Raw genomic sequence first — 17027 nt, 5'->3', positions numbered from 1 at the left:
AAGAAATCAATGATATGTTGGCAGGGAGACAGCAGGATGGGGTGGCAAGAACTGCTAACTTTGACACTGGAAGTAGAATTTGGGGACAGTTACAGAAGACTCCAAGGTTGAAGGATCTCTCCTGAAAGAATTCTTGCTTAAAACTGTATGCTGGCACTCTTCAATTAAAAATAGATCCATCTACATTTGACAAGGGCTTATTTTTAGACCATATCAAAAGTGAAATTAAGTCCATAAAACATTGGGATAAGACATCACTGTCCGTCCACTTGTCTGAATGGCATAGTTATTCAGCCTCCTTCCCAGCAGCTACCCAAAGTCACCTAAAGTCTGTGGATTAAAAACTTGTTTATGCTGCTCAAGTAGGGGGATACTGTAATTTCCTTTGGCCTATTTAGTAAGATGAATTGGTAATTGGTTAACAGGCTGGCTTTGGTTTAGAAAGGAGCTTAGAGGGGCGCCTGGGTGGCTCAGTCAGTTAAACATCCGACTTTGGCTCAGGTCATGATCTCGTGGTTTGTGGGTTTGAGCCCCGCGTTGGGTTCAGAGCCTGGAGCCTGCTACAGGTTCTGTGTCTCCCACTCTCTGCCCCTCCCCCATCTCTCAAAAATAAATAAACATTAAAAAAATGTTAAAAACAAAAAAAAGAAAGCACCCTAGAGAGAATGTGATTCAAATCCTTTCATGTCTGATGAAACAGAGTCCATAGTTACCACATGTTTCAGAGATAGTATTTTGAATTCTTAACATTGGCTGAATACTTAGCCTGGGTGATATGCATATACAGCCTGATGCACAGAACAATCCTATAAAGGGATCACCAGCCCCATACTACAGAGGAAGAGATGGAGTCTCAGAGAGATTAAGTCACTTAAGCATCCCAACTCAATTTGAATGACTACAAACACTGTGGTATTCTTACTGTATTATGCTGCCTCTCAGCCAGACTCAGGGAAGTGGCCATAGACTAAAGAGTACTGGCAGACAGATTACCTGAATAACAAATATTTTGGGGGCCAATTTAAAATTAAGTAAGTATAGTACACAAACTAGATGATGATGATAACGAGGATAACAGCTGCAAATTGCTGCAATGCAATTGCTATATGCTAGGTAGTCTTCCAATTAATGTTTTGCATGTGATTAATCATTTTATCCTTCCAACCCTACAAAGCAGGTAGAAGTAACATTCCTGTTTTATTGGACCTATAATACAGGTAAAGAAACTGAGGCACAGGAACATTAAGTAAGTTGCCTAGTAAGTGTCAGAGCCAGACTCTCTGGCTTCAGAGCCTGTATCTCTACTCGCATTACGGAGAACCACACAAGAGAACTCTGGAAGACAAGAGTCTTAATCTGGGTAGGAACTGAATCCCTAAGGTCCCTTCCTTCCAACAACGTGATCCTCAGTACCTTGGATAGAGGTCCAAGTAGAACTGTCCCAGTACTTCTCCTGTGGCTTTATCCTTCACAGTGTAAAGTGTAACACTTGTATTCCACACGTGAGCATCTGCCACTTGCTCAAATGAAAGCCCCAACAACTCCTGGTAGATGTTGAGTAAGCCTTCAGTGACCACTTCAATTGGGAAGTATTCCTTGAGTATCTCTTGATCTATGGAATACTTGAGTTCTTCCGTCTGAGTCATGTAGTAATGGAGATCCCAGGCGTTGATTTTCCCATCATATTCAAAACCTCTCTCTTCACATTCCTTTTTCTTCAAATTCAAAATAAACTCTCGCTCTGCCTCACCCAAGGGTTTTAATTTCTGGCTTAAATCATCTGTGAGGGAAGTGAGAAAAGTCAGTGATTTACTGCTTCTGGGAGCAAGCACATTCATACATATACTGCTATTTTAGCATGGTGCTTCCTGCTTTGAATACTTGATACAGATAATTGGGAGCAAGGAAGGGCGGAAGGAAAGAGGGAAGGAGGGATGGATAGCAGGCTCTGTTATGACAGCATGGCTGTTCTTTTCAGGGTAATTTATTTCATGGCTCCTTGCCCTCCCATTTTTTTTTAGCACCAGCCAAACCAGGCCACAACTTCCTCACACCATCAACAAAGCTCAAGTTTATCTCAGAGAACTCTGACTCCAGAGTGTTATAATTCAGGAAACAAAACAATAGTGCAACCAGCTCATATACATGATTATTCTTCAATGAGATTAGACTCCTGAAAAAGCCAGGGAAAATAAATCAGATGTGACCTGGGATCACAATTAGTAAAAACTACTCAATGCCTAAACAGCCATGGGTTTATCACTAATCCCTTCCTATGAAGAACGTCTAATTGGACACTTTTAGCAATTCCACTTTTTAGATAGACGCCACAATTTATACACTGTGGTTAATTCTATTTTAATTTCTTCCTAATTTATTTTAATTTAAAATTGGCATATTCCCATCTGAGTTACCCTCTTGCCGCCTGTATTCACACACTCTCTCACAGTTTTAGTCAGAAATGTATCGCTTTGTATACTCCATAAGTTTCCTTCTTTCTCCTTACAGCATTCCTCATGCTGTTGGTTTCACCTTATACTCTGGGGCTCCCTTTCAAATTGCCATGTCCCCTACAGGACCAAACACACGTTTATCTTACATATGTGACAAAGAGTAAAGGATAAATACATAATAAGAACATACACAGTTAGCCAAATACAGTTCAACACTCAAAGACAAAGAAAAATGGAAATACAAAACAGATTTAAAAGAGACCCAACCTAGAAAGGCTGTTACATGGCTTGTACTCTTTGCAGTGTTCATTTCAAGGACAAAGTCAGCATGTGTGCTGTAGCCGAGGAGTTTGGCTACCTTGGCCCGCAGTGGGAGTAGCTGCTGCAGAATTAAGGTGTTTTCCTGGTAATAAACAACAAAAACAAAGATTAATAATTCACTGGATCCAAAGAACTAAAAGGAAGTTATTACATGTGTTTTGGGGTTGGTAAACTGTCAAATATTTTTAGACCATCTCAACCTTGTAATAAATTACTCCATTTCAGTGTTACAGACATTTTTAAAATTCATGATCCAGGGGTGCCTCGATGGCTCAGTCAGTTAAAGGTCCAACTTCAGCTCAGGTCATTATCTCACAATTCATGGGTTTGAGCCCTGCATCGGACTTTGTGCTGACAGCTCAGAGCCTGGAGCCTGCTTTGGATTCTGTATCTCCCTCTCTTTTTCTGCCCCTCCCCTGCTTGTGCTCTCTCTCTCTCAAAAATAAATATTTAAAAAAAAATTCATGATCCAATTTTATTTCTGAAATAATTGACTTTTTAAGCCTCAGGGGACTCCTATGAGGTCTTAATAAAATTTTAGGTACTGTAAACTTAAGAGTTAAAATGTATTAGGGTGTAGGATGTAGGTTAAGTGTCTGACTTCGGCTCAGGTCATGATCTCATGATTTGTGAGTTTGAGCCCTGAATCAGGCTCTGTGCTGACAACTCAGAGCCTAGAGCCTGCTTTGGATTCTGTGTCTCCCTCTCTCTCTGCCCCTCAGATGCTCGCACTCTCTCTCTCAAAAATAAATAAACATTAAAAAAAAAGAGTTAAAATGTATTAAAATGTATTCTTAAGGACCACAGTGATTCCACATTTAATTTCATTGACAAGACTATAACAAATGTATATGTATATTAAGCTGTTTTTTTGGTGGTTAAATATATATATGTATATATATATATGTAAATTTGTCACTTTAACTTCACATATAGTATGGCTATTTAAAAAAATAGTATTAATGAGGATGTGAAGAATTTGGAAACTCTGTGTATTACTGATGTGAATGTAAAAAGTATAGCTGCTATGGAAAACAGTATTGCAATTCCTCAAAAAATTAAACACATAATTACCATATGATACAGCAATTTCACTTGGGGGTATACATCCCAAAGAGCTGAAGCAAGCACTCAAACAGATATTTGTACACCTGTGTTCACTACAGCATTATATGAATATTAGCCAAGTGGTGAAAGCATCCCAAATGTCCATCAGTGGATGAATGGAAAAAGAAAATGTGGGGCACCTGGGTGGCTTAGTCAGTTGAGTATCTGACTTTGGCTCAGGTCATGATCTCACAGTTTGTGAGTTCAAGCCCCACGTCAGGCTCTATGTTGACAGCTTGGAGCCTGGAGCCTCTTCAGATTCTGTGTGTCTCTCTCTGCCCCTCCCCCACTTGCACTCTGTTTCTCTCTGTCTGTCTCAAAAATAAACATAAAAAAAAAAGACGAAGAAGAAAGGGGCATCTGGGTGGCTCAGTCGGTTAAGCATCTGACTTCAGCTCGGGTCATGACCTTGCCATTCGTGAGTTCAAGCCCCGCGTCGGGCTCTGGGCTGATGGCTCAGAGCCTGGAGCCTGTTTCCGATTCTGTGTCTCCCTCTCTCTCTGCCCCTCCCCCGTTCATGCTCTGTCTCTCTCTGTCTCAAAAATAAATAAACGTTAAAAAAAAAAAAATGAGGTTCTTAAAAATCTCAACTTGACCAGATAGGAAAACAGTTTAAAAACCTTTAAAGACATATTGAGAAAAATCAGGCTTAAATTAAAAAAAAATATTAGTCATTACCTAAAAGAGATGTCTTTAGGTAAAAATAATAAAAACCCCATGTTGAATAGATAATGCAAATTAGAAGTTTTAGTTATCTGTTCAATGGACAAAAGGCAAGCACTTCAGGTCTTCAGCTCCAATCTTTTGTCCATTTTTTTTTTTTTTTTTTTATGTTTTAATTTTTACATTTGAGAGACAGAGAACAAGCAGGGCATGGGCAGGGAGAGAGAGACAGAATCTGAAGCAGGCTGCAGGCTCGGAGCCGTCAGCACAGAGCCCAATGCGGGACTCAACTCATGAACTGAGATCATGACCTGAGCCAAATGCATAACCGACTGAGCTACCCAGGTACTCCTTGTTCATTTCTTATTGTTGGAATTTAATATTCACTTCTTGTGGAAGGATGAAACCATATGATGGTAGAGAAGGTAAGCCAGCATTTACTCAGCCAGCAGACTACTTCTCAGCCTGTAGATTTGGCTGCTTTGGTCTCCGTGCCATCTTGTGGTTTAGGGTTTTCTGGTTGTCTGTATGGGTCACTGAAGTTGTATCGGCAGTGACCCTGAGGTGGCTGCTGACACTGGGTCTCATCTTGATTTTCCTTACTGTCTTCACTGCCATCCTCTCTAGGCTGTCTCTGGTGAGGAGGACCCCTGTGGAGTCGTGGTCTGCCTTGCTCTCCTTCACTCTGCTTGCCAGTGCCCTCCAGCACTTCTCCATGCAGGGAAGGGTTGGAAGACTGGTTGCTGCCCCTGGCAGGTAGGAACCATGGCCTGCAGGTAGGGTGGGGTGGTAGGGTCTGGCCTTTGGGAGCACCGTTCCAGCCCTTCTCTCCCAGCCCCCACCTCACTATTCTGGTACTTTTGTGGGTAACTGTGGGGAGGAGCCCCATGACAGAGAATCAGTAACAGTTACCATCAGCTGTGCATTTACTGCCTAGCGCTGGGGCTCCATGAGGGCCTGTCACATTTGCTGCCTCCATACCCTTTCCTTCTCCAATACCAAACTCCAGTCTCTCCCTCTCCTACAATGTGCAGGTATCTCGCTGGGTTATTCTTTTTTTTTTTAAATGTTTATTTATTTATTTTGAGAGAGGGAGAGAGAGAGAAAGCACACATGAATGGGGCAGAGGGACAAAGAGAGAGGGACAGAGAATCTCAAGCAGGCTCCATGCTCAACATGGAACCCAATGTGGGGCTCGATCCCACAACCATGAAATCATGACCTGAGCTGAAATCAAGAGTCAGATGCTTAACCCACTGAGCCACTCAGGTGTGCCCACACCGGGTTATTCTTTATGGCAGTCTGGAGCAGAAATGCATCTTCCTTGGTCTCATTCCTGTTGATGAAACCACAATTGTTTCTTACAAGCTGAACCACTTGACAGTTCCGAAAATCTTCGTTGTGATGACCTGTCTCTGCTGACCACGGAGGTGAGGAGGCCTAGGGTCTGCAGAGCAGAGGGTGGGTGAGGGCTGGGTCCCCCTCTCCCTGCTTGTGGTGGCCGTGATGGTGACTGGGCTGGCTGAGGTAGCTGCATCTCCTTGGGGTGTGATGCGAACTGGCCAGTGGGGGCTGGGCTGCTCAGGGCTCTCTGCTCCCACTCCCGCTGGACTCCCATTTTAAACATTTTTCAGTGTACAATTCAGTAGCACAAATTGCATTTATGCTATTGTGCAACCACTACTACTATCTGTTTCCAAAACTTTTCCAACACTCCAAACGGAAACTTGGTAACCATTAAACAGCAATTCTCCAGTGTCCCCAACCTCTGCCAACCACTAATCCTTTCTCAAGAGAAATAACTTTTATCTTATTTGAGTCACTATGCTTTTGGCTGGCTTTTGTTAGCTGCTTAACCTGTAACCTTATACCCACAGAGGCTGATATTAGGAATAGGGTACTGCTATTAAGAAAAATGAAAAATGTACGGGAATGGAAGGTAAGGACAAAGACAGTGCAAGCTGGGAGGGTGACAATCCTTATACCCCATGGTAACATTTGTTAAAGCTATTTCATAGCATTACTTGGAAGGCAGGGCAATTACCTACAGAGTCTTAGCTCTAGGGGAACCGTTGGGGGAAAACTAACAATGTTGGTGCATGTTTGTTGTTATCTGTGGCTTTTAGAAAGACTACATAAGAGAGATGAACTCAAGTTCTCAAGTGAGAAGCGATCAGTTTGCAAAGATGGAAGGAAAAGACTTCTACCAGCAGAGATTCTGTCTATGGCCTACAATCTGGGCCTTCAGACAGCTGGAAAAGCTGACTGCTCTGTACTCCTAACATTGGGAGAAAAGACTTTCACTCAGAGTTACTGAATTGTAGAGATGCATTTGACAATGTTGCCTTCCTCCTCAAGCCTACTGTTTCAGAAGGCCCCAAAACAGACTCCATTAAATTGAAAAAAAGCAGGATGGATAGGATATAGGAGCCAATATAAAAAGATCGGGTAGGTTTAAGAAATGTTGACCAAAACATTATTTGGGTGTAAACGTTTTAACATGGATCTGACTAGAAGCAAACAGACAATAAACCTACTAAGTTTTTGAGGGAATTGTATTATCAAAGGCATCATGAGCTTGGCCTACAAAAGCTTGAGGTTATTTGATCCCTAAAGCAATCCTCAGGTGTCAAACCAGCATCAGCAGGCATCTTTATTAGTAGCTGCCCAGGATATGGTCATGGAAGGTAACAGGAAAGAAAGAATTTCTGGCAGGTAAAACCAGGCGTCATGGAGTACAATTGCTAAAACAAACTCCTGTTGGAAAAAAAACCCAAATAACTTTAATGAGCTATCCAAGGAACTTCACCAGAGCTTTTTGAAAACTGGTATGGGCCTATGTTTCTCATGCTTTCCTTTTCCAAATAGGAGCTTTTAGTGTGGTTATTCTGTTCCTATTCTATCAGTGGGTGTGCATGGTGGGGATGAATGGACCAGACAACTTGCCCTCTCTTTCACAGGCTGCTAGATAATGAGAAGCTACAAGTGGGGAGGACTCCAGACATCCAGGGGTTTGAGCTCAAGGCAGTAACTGGTTAGAATCTGACATATGGTGAATAGGTTCTATATGTGGGGGAAAAAAGGAGTTATCTGCAGAGCTAGAGAGGCAGACTGTGGTGGAGCTGGCTAGTTGACTCTGAGAATGCATTTCTATTTCTTCCTTTTTTGGTAATAGAATTCCCTGACCTGAGCCAAAGACTGCCAACTAAAGTCTACACTTCCCAGGTTCTCCTGCAGCTAGATATGGCTACATGATGGAATCTTGAGTCAATGGGATGTGAATGGAGTTGATATGTCATTTCCAGGTCTTCTTAAAAGTGCTGTCTTTATTTTCCTTCTTCCCAAGAACCTGGGAAATGGTGACAGCTGGAATGGCCTTGGAAGTCACTTGTTGAAGACAGGTGCTCCATGAGCCCTTAACTAGCAACTTAGTGAAAGAATACAACTTTTAGTTTATTTAACCCATTCTATTTTTATTAGAATAGCATAGGATATGGCCACACTGAGGCTGCTAATGAGCAAGGGAAAAGCTAAAAGCTTTCAGGAATTAGGAGGCATAATACTCACACAAATAAGTGTACTGGTCTCTGAGCTAACTCTGACACTGGTAAACAAAGCAAACCTCTTTCTTAAAATCTCCCATACAGACAAAAGACAAACATTTAGAGTACCTCTTTGCACCTTGTATTAAAAGCCATTTCCATCTTCCTTCTGGTTTCAGGGATGCAACATTTCTTCATGACGGGAAAATAGTGTGGATATTTTAAAGTAATTTTATACTTGTCATCATCTGTCTTTTCTAAACTGTCAATGAAATCATCAGGAAGAGCACCTGCAAAAAATCATTTTCTCATACATCAATTTTTTCCACTCATTATTGGTTGATTTAGCATTGGCATGGTGCCTTTAAGAATCTCTAGGAATTCTGTAGAGTAATTGAAGTTCAAGTAAAATAATGACAATCCTTATAATATCATTTGGATGTTACTGGATTGGGGGTGGTAGTTAGAAGATAGGTGGCTTAGGAGGTGGTAATTCAAAACATGAATAGGCTTCAGTGCACTGGTGCAGATGGTGTTTTGATGGAGAACAGGCAAAATTAAGCCAAGAAAGATCCAGAACAGATTAAGAAGACACTAGGTTAAGTGACAATGTAGGGGACATTATAAGGCAAAAAAATGTCAAGGCACTGAAGGCTGTTAAATACCAGTGTAATTTACCAAGAAATATTATGAAATCTCCTTTGGACTGTCTCTAAAAACAGTATACACTCTTATTAGCATAAAATCTATGCATGGTTTGGTTGTCTTTTCTGTAGAAGGCATGATGGGCTTTGTAGAAGGCACTGGTTCATTTTTTAAAAAATTCTTTCAACTCTGATTTGACAAATTATGAGGTAACATTATTTGCCTAAATTATATTATTTAATCCAGAAAAAAAAAAAAAACCACAGGATTTTACCAAGTTCAGCCTTAGAAAACACAAGGAAGGTATCATCCTCATTGAGATTTTTGTTGAAGTCAATACATAGCTCACTCATTCTTTTCTTCATTGCTTTGATTTCCTGAACAGAGGATACAAATACAGAATATGAACAATAAAATGAAACTTTGATTATTGTCATTGGTCAAGTAAGTTTCACTTTTATATGAAGACTGGCTTCTATACCCAACTATCAGGAAGTACTTTTTTTAAAGGCATACTTGAGGAGTGCTTGGGTGGTCAGTCGGTTGAGCATCTGACTCTTGATTTCAGCTCAGGTTTTAATCTCAAGGTTTGTGAGTTCGAGCCCTACATCAGACTCTGTGCTGACAGTGCAAAGTCTGCTTAGGATCCTCTCTCTCCCTCTCCCTCTGTCCCTCCCCTGCTTGTGTTCTCTCTCTCTCTCAAAATAAATAAATAAATGTTAAAAAAAAAAATAAAGATATGCTTGATACAACAGTTCCCTTGCAGTCTTCTCTGCTATGTCCATGAGTATCTGTATGCAACATGTACAAAAAGGCAATTCCAGTGATGCAGTAGAAATTAGCTGTAAACTTGTAAGAGCTAAATAAATTTAGGAGGGATAGTCAAAGTGCACTCTGGCACATGGTATATACACAAAATAAATAGTTGCTGGGTGAATGGATCAATCTAGTAGTCTATTAATAATTAACATATTTCTAATCTTTTCCAATTCAAAGTTTTAATGTAGAAATCAGTATTTGGTGCTGAAGTAAACCAAGAGATAAGAAGTGCAAATTAATTCCATAGTTGCTTTGGAAAAAAGGCTATATCTTAGTGTTACAGAGCTTTGTAAACTGAGGTGATTTATGGGACCTAACATATGTATAAACACTATTAAGTGGGAAATCAAAGGAAGAAAAAAAAAGGAAACCACAAGAAAAAAACATGAGACATTTTTATTAACCTGTCCCATCTTCTAAAAATGCTAGATAATGAAATTTACATAAACCATAATGGTTCTCAAAGCATGGGCCTGACCAGAAGCCTCAATATCACCTGGGAATTTATTAGAAATGCATATTCTTTTTTTTTTTTTTCTTGAGAGACAGAAGAGAGAGAGAGAGGGGGAGAGGAAGATGAAGAGAGAATCTTAAATGGGCTCCATGCCCAGTGTAGAGCCTGAAGCAGGGCTCGATCGCACATCTATGAGATCATGACCTGAGCTGAAATCAAAAGTTGGATGCTCAACCAAGTGAGCCATCCAGGTGCCCCAGAAATGCATATTCTCGAGATTCACACCAAACCAATGAAAACACAAACTCTCAGACATGAAGCCCTGTACTCAGAGCTTTAAAAGCTTTCCAGGTAATTCTGTTGCACGCTAAATTTGAGTCCGCTGACTTAACACATACTGCGCAATATTGTTTCTGGACACTCTGGTTGTCACCCCAAACTCCCTTCCCCTCTCCCTCATTCTACAGTAGCCGTGTAGATTGGGTGGGACCTGATCCTATCTGAAGTTCCAGGGGTGTGACTCTGTGCCAGTTAGGATATCAATTGGGATGGGACTGGTTCAGGTAAGCCAGGCCTGGCATTATCCTCACTAAAAGGGGATTTGGGATTTGGCATATGATCCAATCTGGGCCACCACTAAGACATGAGGGGAGGTTTGATGGAGACTTCTCTATGTCCTTCTGGATGGTGGAACTTCCCAGTTATACAAGCAAATAAATCTCCTGTTGTTTAAACTGTGTCAATAGGGTTTTGTGAGCTGTAAGTAAACACATTTTAACTAATTCATTGTTCATGCCCCAAATAGATTTGATGAGTGACCAGGAAGACAAAAGGTCAGATAAGTGAGATCAGTCACATTGCTCCTATAACGAGGTAAAGACACAAGGTGTTCAAAGGGCATCTGGGAGACAGAAAGGTACCTGTATGTCAGTGGTACCTTCAGTTGTATCTACTATGCTGAACATCACTTGGTTATTTCCTGTTCTACTGGAACAGGAGAATAGAAGAATGACCTGGAAACAAATCATGGGTTTGTTTTTCCTGTCCAAGAAGAACGAGTTAATTCTACAGCTGAGTTTACTAAACTGGAAGGTGTGATCAGCATTAGACAAGAGACAATTTGAGAAGCACTTTTCAGTAGCTAATCTCTCTGGCTTTAAAAGGTATATGCAGTTGGCCCTTGAACAACAGGGATTTGAACTATCTGGGTCCACATATATACAGAGTTTTTTCGGTAAATAAATTTCAGTCCTGTCAGTGTTTTTTCTTTTGCTTACAATTTTCTCAGTAACATCTTCTTTTTTCTGGCCTTCTTTAAGAATACAGTATATAATACACAAAACATACAAAATACAAGTTAATTGACTACATTATGGATAAAGTTCCTGGTCAATAGGAGACTTTAGTAGTTAAATTTCTGGGGAGTCAGAAGTTATATGTGTATTTCTGACTGTGCAGGGGGTCACCACCCTGACCCTCAGGCTGTTCAAGGGTTAAATGTATTAATCATAGGGTATTTCATTCTAAAATGCTTGTATTAAAACTCTCCATCATATGAACATAGGGGAAGGGAAGGAAAAATAAGATAAAAACAGAAAGGGAGGCAAACCATAAGAGACTTAATTATAGAGCACAAACTGAGGGTGGCTGAGGGGAAGTGGGTGGCGGGAGGGGCCAGATGGATGATGGGCCATTAAGGAGTGCACTTGTGATGAGCACTGGGTGTTATCTGGAAGTGATGAATCAGTGAATTCTATTCCTGAAACTAATACTACACTACATGTAACTAACTTGAATTTAAATAAAATCTTGACAGAAAAAGAATAAAACTCTCCATCATAAAAATTTTATTACCAGAGTGTGCTATCTCTGTATGACCAAGGGAGTGAGGATGCAAATCAACTATTAAGATCTGGAACCAGCTTTAAGAAAATGTAAAATACAGTAGGGAAAATAAACCCAGCACACGTGAAACAAAGGTAAAATATACAGGATTAAAAAAAATCATGAGTTGTTTGTCAGTCACCATCAGGTTTACAGGAGTTATAGACTTTTTTTTTTTCTTTTTTTTTTTGGGGGGGGTTGCAGAATTTAAAAACACTGACTACCAAATACACTGTAAACGGATTTAATATTATGTGTTATTTTCCATATTACAAATGTGTTACTTGTTTTTTTTGTTGTTGTTGCTGTTGTTGTATTTTGTTTATTTATTCTTTTTCTTTCCAATAAGAAAAACAAACAGGGTGCCTGGGTGGCTCAGTTGGTAGAGCATGCCTCTTTTGATCTCAGGGTCATGAGTCCAAGCCCCACGATGGGTATGGAGTCTACTTAAAATAAAACATTTTTAAAAATTAAAAAAAAGAAACAAACTCACATTTTGTACTTGTTCTGGAAGATGGAGCCCATTCCTTTTTCCCATTTTAACTGACTTTTCCAAATATCTTCTGGCTTCAGGTTTTATCTTACCCAGATCACAGGTTTCCTGAAATGGAAGAGCATGACAGCCATTTCTGTACAACAGTGCATGGGTATATTATCAACTATGAGACCAAAGCAAATTTATTCATCATCTCTGTTGGGCTATGAAACACATAGGTGATTACGAGGCAGGCTCTTTTGAAGACCTAATTTCTTTTATGCTTAAGTGAGCTTTGCTCATTTAAAAGAGATAAATTAAATAAATAAAAAGCTAACCAGAATTGCTTTTCCTTGCATTAGAATCAAGAGCGTCTGTACTACTTGAACGTGTGATAATAGAAACATTTGCATAATCTCATTCTGAGCATTCTCTATGACCATGGTCTTTTTCATAAAACATATTCCTTATCGCGAATCATCTGGATTTAATTTTCTATCATTTGGCTAACCTGGCTCCACTTGAGAGGCAGGAATAGAAATAATGGGCAAATTCTACACAAATGGAGAGTGGGACTCTTTTGCCAACATACCAAACAAGGACAGCTGGATAAAACCCCAGCCAAAGACTTCCGGCACTTCAAAAATGCCTTACTGTCGTTTGGCAAGAGAGATCAAGAGACGACAGCAAGCAGCATATGAACAAGTGTCTGGGGAAAATGAGTCAACACTGCACAAAAAGGAAGAAAGCTGGACAGAACATTTGAACCCTTATGCAGCAACACAAACAACATCACTCAAAAGAATGGAGGGCCTTGGAGGAGAATGGAAAATTCCCCCAGCAATAGCAAGGTAATAAAAACACCAGATGTTTCTTCAAAACAGGTGGCATAATATGCATGGCACATCTGGATGGCTGGTCAGTTCATGGTCCTTCGGAGGAAATGGACTGCAGACAGAGTCAGCAGGTGTAATGGACTCAGTGTGGGTGACAGCCAATGAGAGACTTCTGTCTCTAGAGCCTTAGAGATCTACCATTGGGTGCACTCTCTCTCCATGAAGACCTGGGCTGTCCACCCCTGAACTTTATATTTTCCCAACTAAGTATATCTTTGAAAGAACAGTGCTCAGCTTTAGTGTCTGCATTTTAGACTGTTGGTGCAAGCCTTTGCTGTAATAATTCTGTAATTTTTTACATTTTGTTGCAGCAGGCAAATAGCTGTATTTTAACTGAGGGCACTACTTAATATAACAATCTGTATCTCACTTTGCCTGCCAATAAAAAATTTTATGTCCTGGTACTAAAAAGCACTTGTTGTGCATACATTACTCATAGTTTCCTCTGCATTTATTCTCTGTGGAGGCAGAGAACAGTAAGTCTCCTTTTTCTATAATAATCTCCTTTCATATCCATGGAGAACTTCTGAGCATGCTGGCATGACTGGAGTTGGAACCCTCTCTAGTTGGTGTTGGCAAACACTGGGGTCCCCACAGCAGGTGCCTGCAATGGCAAGAAACCCAGAATGACCAGGGGGACTTAAGTGGGTTGTGGGCTGGCTCCCTCAGGGACGGCTAGCAGTTCAAATCACAGAGTTCATGTGGATGTGATTAACCTGGATTTATCAAGGCCGGTTTTAACAGTACCAGAAAGTATGCCCTGAGGTGTGGGGCATGGCAATAGGAGTTTCTAGAAAGTACAATACTGGATGTTGTAAGGTTGGGGAGCATCTAGGCAGAAGCTATATGTAGCAGGGGCAGAAAAAAACTGCAGTGAAAAGGGCCTGTCAAGAGTTGGGTTAAGTTGTGAAGGACCCAAATGAGCAGGCTGAGATTGGGAGCAGAGGGCTTTCCCATCAGGGAAGTGGGCCAAGGCAGAAGCCAGGCACACTGCTGCACAGCAGTGTACCACGTACTTGCTTCCTGGGTTTACCTGGTCACACTGGCCCTGACCTGAGAACAGAGGCTCTTCACATATCTCAGCAGCTGACGCGAGCAGAATTCTCACTCTGTGCTAAGCTCCATCAGGAGGGGCTCCCCAACTAGGAGTGCCTGGACTTGCTGTATCTGGGAGCACCAGGGCTGCTACTTCAGACAGCCAGAAGCGTACTCAGCACAGTAAACTCAAAACTCATGGTCTGGATTAGGTAAAAACTATTGACTCCCCCAAAAAGGTAAGACAAGCATAAACAGGTAGAAGGATGTTCTATGAAAAATCTGCCTTGAATTAGGTCTAATTAAAATATGACTAATCATCTGTACTGAAATAGTTGACTGGGCACAAAAATGACACTTAACAAAATTCTGACTCAAATGTAACCAGGCACCATCTGCCAGTCAGACTCTGAGGTCTCGGCAATCTCTGGAGGGCTCTAGTAGGAGTTAAGCACTTCTAAAATGTGCTTCTGAAGCACATTCCTGTCCCAGAGCTGATCATAAGAATATTCTCCCTTACAATCTCCAGGCAAGGTCAGAATTACTGCCCAAGTACTTACTACACTGTTCTGCTGGCCTTGCACCATCCTTGCTGAACAAGAATTGAATCCACTTGAATCCAACAAGGCCTCAGGCCTCTTTGGGTGAAGTTCCTCCTCTTCAGGGTTAGGGCAAGGCCTAAAGTGCTCTGAAGTAACTTTCAAATTTATATAATCTGACAGCAGAGGCACTTAATTCACTTAATCTCTGTGGTGACAAGATTTAGTTTCCCCCTAACCTCTTCCTGTAACAAAGAGCTTTTATATAGAAGCGTGAAAGCACCCGTGCACACGTGTGCAAACACTTACACATATGCTTATATATTCATTTTACAGACAAGAAAACTGAAGAGAAGTTCCTGACATCATTCAGCTATTTATTAGTAAAAATGGAAAGAAGTAAATTTCTCAAATTCTTAATTTGGTACTTTCCCCAATATACCATATACCACTGTATTACAAAATCTTAATTTATTATCATTCTTCAAAATTTCATTATAAATAAGTGAAAATTTTCTTAATATCTCCCAAATCCTCCCCACCTTCTATCCCATGACTTTGTCCTTTTCTTCACAAGACCTTCACATTTTCAGTTTCTAAAATATATAGAGGCACCTGGGTGGCTTAGTTCCTTGAGCATCCTACTTTTGATTTCGGCTCAGGTTATGATCTTATGGTTTATGAGATCATGCCCCTCATTGGACTCTGTTGACAGCACGGAGAATGCTTCGGATTCTGTCTCTCCCTCTCTCTCTCTTTCAAAATAAATAAACTTAAAACATATGTAAATAAAAATTTTTTTCAGTGGGACATTCTATATTGTGTACACAAAGTAGGAATTATAACCATGTTAAAAGAATCCTGAAAACAGGGGTGGCTGGGTGGCTCAGTCAGTTCAGCATCTGACTCTTGGTTTTGGCTCAAGTCATGTTCCCATGACCCTGTGGGTTCTAACCCCACGCTGGGCTCTGTGCTCACAGTGCGGAGCCTGTTTGGGATTCTTTCTCTCACCCTCTCTGTCTGCCCCACCCCCACTTGTGCTGTCTCTGTCTCTCTCAAAATAAATAAACTTACAAAAAAAAAAAAAAAAGAATCCCAGGGCGCCTGGGTGGCCCAGTGGGTTGACCGTCTGACTTCAGCTCAGGTCCTGATTTCCCTGTTCCTGAGTTCAAGCCCCGTGTCGGGCTCTGTGCTGACAGCTCAGAGCCTGGAGCCTGTTTCAGATTCTGTGTCTCCCTCTCTCTCTGCTCCTCCCCCACTTGTGCTCTGTCTCTCTCTCCATCTCTAAAATAAACATTAAAAAAAAAGAATCCTGAAAATTAACATAGTATATTCTTTTGAATATCATTTAGAAAAACTGATATGCTAAAGCAATAGAAGATAACAGAATACAGATTCTATTGCAAAAGCTAAGACAGAGGCATAACTTACTTGAACATGTTATATATGAAGTTTTGTTCTCCTTTTTCCTGTTCATTTATTTAAACATAACTTATTGTCAAATTGGTTTCCATACAACACCCAGTGCTCATCCCAACAGGTGCCCTCCTCAATGCCCATCACTCACTTTCCCCTCTCCCCCATCTCCCATCAACTCCCAGTTTATTCTCTGTATCCAGTGTCTCTTATGGTTTGCCTCCCTCCCTCTCTGTAACTTTTTTTTTCCCCTTCCCCTCCCCCATAGTCTCCTGTTAAGTTTTTTTTTTTTAATATGAAATTTATTGTCAAATTGGTTTCCATACAACACCCAGTGCTCATCCCAACAGGTGCCCTCCTCAATACCCATCACCCACCCTCCCCTCCCTCCCACCCCCCATCAACCCTCAGTTTGTTCTCAGTTTTTAACAGTCTCTTATGCTTTGGCTCTCTCCCACTCTAACCTCTTTTTTTTTTTCCTTCCCCTCTCCCATGGGTTTCTGTTAAGTTTCTCAGGATCCACATAAGAGTGAAACCATATGGTATCTGTCTTTCTCTGTATGGCTTATTTCACTTAGCATCACACTCTCCAGTTCCATCCACCTTGCTACAAAGGGCCATATTTCATTCCTTTTCATTGCCACGTAGTACTCCATTGTGTATATAAACCACAATTTCTTTATCCATTCATCAGTTGATGGACATTTAGGATCTTTCCATAATTTGGCTATTGTTGAAGGTGCTGCTATAAACATTGGGGTACAAGTGCCCCTAGCAT

General features: G+C 40.9%; 1 protein-coding gene across 1 annotated transcript in view; it reads right to left on the bottom strand.

The window, feature by feature from the left end:
• NLN (neurolysin) overlaps positions 1–17027 on the bottom strand; it is a 102735-nt gene that overhangs the window by 27437 nt on the left and 58271 nt on the right. Inside the window, exons 4-8 of the mRNA XM_047876005.1 lie at positions 12382–12489; positions 9006–9108; positions 8216–8376; positions 2721–2856; positions 1414–1780 (exon numbers count right to left, since the gene is read on the bottom strand). Coding sequence (XP_047731961.1) covers positions 1414–1780; positions 2721–2856; positions 8216–8376; positions 9006–9108; positions 12382–12489 — 875 coding nt within the window. The remainder of the gene's footprint in view (positions 1–1413; positions 1781–2720; positions 2857–8215; positions 8377–9005; positions 9109–12381; positions 12490–17027) is intronic.

This window comes from Prionailurus viverrinus, chromosome A1, assembly GCF_022837055.1.
Source record: "Prionailurus viverrinus isolate Anna chromosome A1, UM_Priviv_1.0, whole genome shotgun sequence".
In the NCBI taxonomy this organism is placed as follows: domain Eukaryota; kingdom Metazoa; phylum Chordata; class Mammalia; order Carnivora; family Felidae; genus Prionailurus; species Prionailurus viverrinus.
This window is presented reverse-complemented; position numbering and strand designations above follow the sequence as displayed.